The sequence below is a fragment of the Corythoichthys intestinalis genome, chromosome 8 (assembly GCF_030265065.1).
Source record: "Corythoichthys intestinalis isolate RoL2023-P3 chromosome 8, ASM3026506v1, whole genome shotgun sequence".
Taxonomy (NCBI): Eukaryota; Metazoa; Chordata; class Actinopteri; order Syngnathiformes; family Syngnathidae; genus Corythoichthys; species Corythoichthys intestinalis.
The window spans coordinates 47551168-47559213 of record NC_080402.1 but is presented as its reverse complement, the minus strand read 5'-3'; the positions used below and the strand labels follow the sequence as shown (position 1 = coordinate 47559213).

The 8046-nt window shown below is 35.9% G+C and overlaps 2 protein-coding genes across 2 annotated transcripts; one reads left to right on the top strand and one right to left on the bottom strand.

Annotated features, from left to right (window-relative positions):
- Nucleotides 1-1365: 1365 nt before the first annotated feature.
- LOC130921125 (FAS-associated death domain protein-like) lies at nt 1366-3060 on the bottom strand. The gene is made up of 2 exons (XM_057844792.1): nt 2930-3060; nt 1366-2279 (listed from the first exon to the last, which is right to left on the bottom strand). Exons 1-2 carry the CDS (start codon nt 2937-2939, stop codon nt 2005-2007), a joined length of 285 nt encoding a protein of 94 aa, XP_057700775.1. The 5' UTR covers nt 2940-3060; the 3' UTR covers nt 1366-2004.
- A 2989-nt stretch (nt 3061-6049) lies between these two features.
- Nucleotides 6050-7744, top strand: LOC130921124 (FAS-associated death domain protein-like). The gene is made up of 2 exons (XM_057844791.1): nt 6050-6180; nt 6831-7744. The coding sequence occupies exons 1-2, from the start codon at nt 6171-6173 to the stop codon at nt 7103-7105; spliced, it is 285 nt and encodes a 94-aa protein (XP_057700774.1). The 5' UTR covers nt 6050-6170; the 3' UTR covers nt 7106-7744.
- The last annotated feature ends 302 nt before the right edge of the window (nt 7745-8046 follow it).

Genomic DNA, 8046 nt, shown 5'->3' with positions numbered 1-8046 from the left:
TGGTACGATTTATTCAAAAATAATTCTAAAAACACTTTAGCCATAAAACTATTCATTTAACTTTCTGCTCATAATACAATTCAATGTAATTGAGGTGGCACTGTCATGACTGAATGTCTGACTGTCATGCATCATTGTGTAAGGTTTGCTTGTTCCTCCTCCTTCCTGTGTGGGGTTTACGACGGGTACTCAAGTTTCCTCCCACATTCCAAAAGCATGCATGTTAGGAGTATTTAACCCATCAAATTGGTCACATAATTTTTGGGGCTATCCGGAAATTAGTCTGGTAACCCTTCCATTTTGGAAGGATCTTTGTGTTTGAGGCATGCTCGTAAAGCCTCCTATTTTTACCCATTACATACTTTCCTGAAGACTTAAACATTGGCATTATTTTTTTTCTTCCTCAAAACCCCTGTTTTTTTTTTTTTTAATAAGAGCAACTTTATGTATCTTTTAATAAATTATAATAAAATGTATCCACACCATTTAGCAGTCTAAATTTGTCTTTTGAAAACCTCAGCTGTACACTCGCTGATGTCAGGCTTGTACAGAGTATTGTTTTCTTACACGCACAATTTTTAAACCTGAATTACTTTTTTGCATGACCACAATAAGTAGGTAAACTGTACAGTTAATTGAATGATACATACTTTAAAAATGACCTGAAGAACCTTTATCAACATGGATTTTTCTTTAGAAACTCGGTAGCTAGGTTCCTGAAGGCATAAAAGATGTACTTTTCTCCAACAAAAGCTTTTGTTTTTTTAGTTCGAGTAATTACAGATATTTTTAATATGTCATAAAAACACGAAATACGACAATAAATACAACCAAGTCACTTTCGTGTTATGTAAGAATTTCAGTCCCAGTACTTGTATTTATTTATTTTTTTGTATGGTGTACATTTAAAGAGAATCACCTGAAAATATGTCTATTATACGGTAGCAGCTTTCTGTGATAATGTCATACCTGAAGTCAAATTATAGCCCAAATATTTCACGCCTGATATATTACATTGTTTCTTTTTTTTTTTTTTTTTTTTTATCTATTTAATTATTTCAATGATTAATTATTTTAAATTAGGTGGCTGAGTGGTTAGCACGTCTGCTTCACAGTTCTGAGATCAAGGGTACAATCTCAGAGCTCCGGCCATCCTGTGTGGAGTTTGCATGTTAGCCCCGTGCCTACGTGGGTTTTTCTCCGGGGACTCCGATTTCCCCCCACATTCCAAAAACACGCGTGGTAGGCTGATGGAACACTCTAAATTGTCCATAGGTATGAGTGTATACGTGAATGGTTGTACGGGTCATTGTGGCCTGCGATTGGCTGGCAACCGATTCAGGCTGTACGCCACCTACTGTCCGTAGTAAGCCAGGATAGGCTCCAGCATAACCGCGACCCTTGTGAGGATAAGCGGCATTGAAAAGGAATGAATGTATTTTTAATTATTTTCATGATTAATTATTTTATGAACTTATTTTAAATCATTAATTTTTATTTAAAAAATGTTTAATGACTCATTATTTTAATATTTTAAATGATCAATTAATTTGTATTTCTATTTATTTATTCTATGATTATTTCAATTATTTTAATGATTTGTTTTAATTATTTTAAAAATTATTTCTATTAAATTGTGATTTAAAATTTCATTTTCGGATTCCTTATTTCAGCAGGTGGAACGAGCTGTAAGGTCTGAGTTACGTCGACGTCTGTTTGCCAGAAGTGGGTAGGGTAGCCAAAAATTTTACTCAAGTAAAAGTAGCGGTACTTCAAAATATTATTACTCAAGTAAAAGTAGTCGTCCAAAAAAATAAATAAATAAAATATACTCAAGTACAAGTAAAAAAGAATTTTATTTACCGGGCAAATACTGTAAATAAATTGGTCTTTCCAACCATCTCAGATTGTGTTATGCGCACCTATATCTTAATACATATTCTAAATGACCACAAATCTGCTGCATTATATACATGGGTTAAATATTAATATGTCATTGGTTCTCTATTGAGGTATCATCCAGGCATCCTCCACTTTATCAGCTGTGAGATTTTGGTGGCATGCCCTGAGAGCCCTAACTAAGTCTTTAACGCAGACTTCGGATCCACGATTCTTGCGCCATTCCTTCAGCAGCTCTCTGGCAGTCTCGTCCAAATCGTTCGGATGTCTCGTTGAGACGGAATCCAGTTTAGTTTCGGTCAGACCCAGCTGTCGTCCTAATCTACGCCAGTTACGACCCAAGTTTTCAGCAATCACATTTGCGGCAATGTCCAGCTTGGCTAAAAGGGAATAGGAAGAGAAAAAGGGGAAAATACTTTATTCATTCAATTTGTGGTTTATAGTCCTGCGCGGCTTATTTCTGGATTTTTACAGGCCATTGAGCTGCAAGTGTTTTAGTGTAGTAGTATGTGGACACCACATTCCGAAAATTATGGTAATTTGTAGGTATTGAGATTGTCAATTCAACGTTTCTTTGGCATTTTTAATTCCATCAGTTACAAAATTGATCTAAACAGGCTTTTTATTTTTTCCCTAACGTATTCTTTTTTAACATAGTCAAACCTTTTTGGTTACTTTGCATTTTATCAATGTAATATTTAGTAATTTTTCATTTCATTTTGCATGTTCATTTCTAAAATTTTGCATTGATGTGTTAAAAATTTGTTTGTTTTACTTCTTTTTTTTCTCATTTGAAATAAATCTTTTTCTATTTTGTGTTTAGTCTTTATCAAAAAAGGGGGAAAAAATCTGTACAATGCAAAACAAATTACAGGTAGTCCCCCGGATTACGAACGAGAATTACCGCAGAAATCGGAATTAACCCTTTAGGTGCCCCTAAATACCCCCTAAACCTCAAAATAACTATCCCAAAACATGTATTATACGTCGTAATAATAAAATTAAAGAAAAATAAAATAGGATACTGTACCTGCCATCATTGTTGGGGGATGGTATAAAAAGGTACACTGACGGCTTGTTCACAAGTGGGGACACAAGAGTTCTTGATTCGCTGATGTTTACGGTAGTTTTTTCTTTTCAACCACAGACACACCATAGAACACGTTGACCTGCTAGTGAAGAAACAGGTAAGTCGATGTGACTTATGAATCTTATTTAGAGCTTGGTCGAGCTGCTTATGCTACACCATTGCTTGCTGCATCGCACTCTACATCCTTAGTAGAATACAGAAAACGAACTGATTGGGTGTGCGCTCACTAGAATTACATTTATAAATTTCACCATTTTAATTCAACTTGTAAACAAATTATTATTAGCCTTATAGTCCCAAGAATTGTACAACGACGACAGGAAAATCCAAACAACGCACGGAGAAAACAAAACTCACGCATCATGTTATTGAGAAAACAGCTCCACTTATTGGTGAAACAAATATTTGCAAGGAAACTTGGCGGGTGTTAGATTGAGAATAAATTTAGTAAAATACAGAGCTCAGACACACACTGTACACCGACGAGACGTGAGAAAAAAAATACATAAATGAAGCATTATACCCTCTAATGGAGAAAATACTTTCTTCATAATTACTATCTTTTTCTTGACAATTGGACTCAAGTAAAAGTAAAAAGTACAGACTTTTAAAACTTTGATTCAAAGTACATTGTTCTCAAAATGTTAATCAAGTAAATTTAACGGTGTACATGTAACGCGTTACTACCCACCTTTGCTGTTTACCCCTAAAGATATTCGACCAATACCGATACAAAGACCAAGACCAATGTCAGTGCGTCCCAGTGAAACACATCCCATTACAATTTGGAACTCATTTCCTAAACCCATCCGTACCTGTTCAGACCTTCCCACATTCAAAAAACTGTTAAAAACTTTTAACTTAAAACTTTTAAAGCTTTTAACTTATAATTATTTTCTTTATTGTTTTGTTCTGTTCACTTTGTTTGATGTTTTTGTTTTAACTGTAAAGCGTTTTTGAGCATTGGTAAAAGCACTCTGCTAATAAAATGTATTATTATCATTATTATATTTGCAAGAGATCCTGGGAGACCAATGATTGCCACCATCGAAGAACACGAAGTACGTTTTCACATATATTAATATGTCTGATTCGAGGTTTGCTTTCTTTTCCTGAAATTCTGTCTGATTCAGAATCTGTTACGTTTGTGATTTTATTTGTTTTTCTTTTCTTTTCTTTTCTTTCTAACCTGATATTCCGCCCGAATTACAAAACATTGTGGACCAAATAAACATTGAAATGGTATTGGAACAAGATGAGCATTTATCAATTGAACCTGATTATCCTTTTTAAGACTTTTAATAGAAGATTATGTAGATTTCTTTAATTCTTTAAATGATGCCTAAGAGAATTGAACCAGCCACACACCTAAAAGACATGAAACACCCCAAAAAAATGAGACACACATGGTTAATAAGGATGCAACAATACTCGGTTTTCTATTGAACCGTTCGATACGCCCTCTTCGAATCGATACGCAAAATTATTCAATCCAAATGAAACGCTCCCAAAATGTAGTTTTCCGAATTTATATTTGTCGTCTCTCCCGCAAAAATGTCCGGCGCAGCTACGCCTTGAAAAAACAAACTCTGCCGCCAGCAGCCTCCCTCTAACTGTCTGTAAGGTGGGAGCTGTGGCGCACGAGAATCATTGCATGTGAGGAAAGACAGGAACTTTAGGGTGAGCTGATATGTTATCCCCACTCGTTCATATTTAAAAAGACTTTTTTTTAAGTCTAAAAGACTGTATTTAAGGATAATGACAACGAACCCCGCCAATATATTGTTGCTGACTTGGCTGCTACGAATAACCTCGCTTTGACAACAGACAGCTTAACATCCTAGGACACAGAGCTCTAACTCACGGTTACATGATGAACAATGAGTGGCAAATTAAAAGCACTGTACTTCAAATTTGTCCTGTTTATGAGAGTCGATTGTCAAATGATGTAGTGCAGTAATGAGCAGACCCGACTTCTGTGGCGTTTGTTAACTATTTTTAATGCCCAACAACACTCGCGCGCACACACTAGATCAGGGGTTCCCAACCTATTCCACTAAGGCACACTGTGGGTGCAGGATTTCATTCTTACCAAACAAGATGACAACACTTTTTCCCCAATCTGGTGTTTTACAAGTGCAATCAGTTGATTGCAGTCAGGTGTGGCTTGTTTTAGCAGAAGCCTCATTGGTTCAACTGTCTCTGCTGGATCGGCTGGAACAAAAACCAGGACCCACAGTGTGCCTTGAGGACTGGGTTGAAAACCCCTGCACTAGATATCAAATAGCAACCTAGATGTGCTTCGTTAGATCCCCCCAAGTCCCATGCCATTGGCTGTGTGACCCCAGAGTGATCATGGGACACATAGTCCATATACTACTGTGATGAATTTAAAAAAACAAAACAAAAAAAAACGCCATGACTGAATGGAAATTAAGTAGGCCATATCAATCCATACCGGTGACTATAGACAATGCTGCAAATATTGTTAATTCAGTACGTAACACAGATGGACTGGGACCACAAATATGGTGATATGTGGTAAACATACCTGCTAAGAGAACAGTAGCAATCAACATTGTGCCCTGCCTCACTTTACAAAGAGTAAAGATTGTCCTCAGCACTTTTATACAAAATTTCTTCAGATCAGTAAGAAGTAAGCACATAAATATTATGCGCTATAATGCATGTTTATATGATGACATTGTTTATATGATGGTGTTGTTATTTTTGCTTGTTAGCAAAATAATTGAAAAGAAATAACACTTGTATTTTTTATGTTGTGTACCTTGTATCAAAATTCATACCGAACCGTGACTTAACTGTATCGTTGGATCCCCAATGGCTAATAATAATTTGTTTACAAGTTGAATTAAAATGGTGAAATTTATAAATGTAATTCTAGTGAGCGCACACCCAATCAGTTCGTTTTCTGTATTCTACTAAGGATGTAGAGTGCGATGCAGCAAGCAATGGTGTAGCATAAGCAGCTCGACCAAGCTCTAAATAAGATTCATAAGTCACATCGACTTACCTGTTTCTTCACTAGCAGGTCAACGTGTTCTATGGTGTGTCTGTGGTTGAAAAGAAAAAACTACCGTAAACATCAGCGAATCAAGAACTCTTGTGTCCCCACTTGTGAACAAGCCGTCAGTGTACCTTTTTATACCATCCCCCAACAATGATGGCAGGTACAGTATCCTATTTTATTTTTCTTTAATTTTATTATTACGACGTATAATACATGTTTTGGGATAGTTATTTTGAGGTTTAGGGGGTATTTAGGGGCACCTAAAGGGTTAATTCCGATTTCTGCGGTAATTCTCGTTCGTAATCCGGGGGACTACCTGTAATTTGTTTTGCATTGTACAGATTTTTTCCCCCTTTTTTGATAAAGACTAAACACAAAATAGAAAAAGATTTATTTCAAATGAGAAAAAAAAGAAGTAAAACAAACAAATTTTTAACACATCAATGCAAAATTTTAGAAATGAACATGCAAAATGAAATGAAAAATTACTAAATATTACATTGATAAAATGCAAAGTAACCAAAAAGGTTTGACTATGTTAAAAAAGAATACGTTAGGGAAAAAATAAAAAGCCTGTTTAGATCAATTTTGTAACTGATGGAATTAAAAATGCCAAAGAAACGTTGAATTGACAATCTCAATACCTACAAATTACCATAATTTTCGGAATGTGGTGTCCACATACTACTACACTAAAACACTTGCAGCTCAATGGCCTGTAAAAATCCAGAAATAAGCCGCGCAGGACTATAAACCACAAATTGAATGAATAAAGTATTTTCCCCTTTTTCTCTTCCTATTCCCTTTTAGCCAAGCTGGACATTGCCGCAAATGTGATTGCTGAAAACTTGGGTCGTAACTGGCGTAGATTAGGACGACAGCTGGGTCTGACCGAAACTAAACTGGATTCCGTCTCAACGAGACATCCGAACGATTTGGACGAGACTGCCAGAGAGCTGCTGAAGGAATGGCGCAAGAATCGTGGATCCGAAGTCTGCGTTAAAGACTTAGTTAGGGCTCTCAGGGCATGCCACCAAAATCTCACAGCTGATAAAGTGGAGGATGCCTGGATGATACCTCAATAGAGAACCAATGACATATTAATATTTAACCCATGTATATAATGCAGCAGATTTGTGGTCATTTAGAATATGTATTAAGATATAGGTGCGCATAACACAATCTGAGATGGTTGGAAAGACCAATTTATTTACAGTATTTGCCCGGTAAATAAAATTCTTTTTTACTTGTACTTGAGTATATTTTATTTATTTATTTTTTTGGACGACTACTTTTACTTGAGTAATAATATTTTGAAGTACCGCTACTTTTACTTGAGTAAAATTTTTGGCTACCCTACCCACTTCTGGCAAACAGACGTCGACGTAACTCAGACCTTACAGCTCGTTCCACCTGCTGAAATAAGGAATCCGAAAATGAAATTTTAAATCACAATTTAATAGAAATAATTTTTAAAATAATTAAAACAAATCATTAAAATAATTGAAATAATCATAGAATAAATAAATAGAAATACAAATTAATTGATCATTTAAAATATTAAAATAATGAGTCATTAAACATTTTTTAAATAAAAATTAATGATTTAAAATAAGTTCATAAAATAATTAATCATGAAAATAATTAAAAATACATTCATTCCTTTTCAATGCCGCTTATCCTCACAAGGGTCGCGGTTATGCTGGAGCCTATCCTGGCTTACTACGGACAGTAGGTGGCGTACAGCCTGAATCGGTTGCCAGCCAATCGCAGGCCACAATGACCCGTACAACCATTCACGTATACACTCATACCTATGGACAATTTAGAGTGTTCCATCAGCCTACCACGCGTGTTTTTGGAATGTGGGGGGAAATCGGAGTCCCCGGAGAAAAACCCACGTAGGCACGGGGCTAACATGCAAACTCCACACAGGATGGCCGGAGCTCTGAGATTGTACCCTTGATCTCAGAACTGTGAAGCAGACGTGCTAACCACTCAGCCACCTAATTTAAAATAATTAATC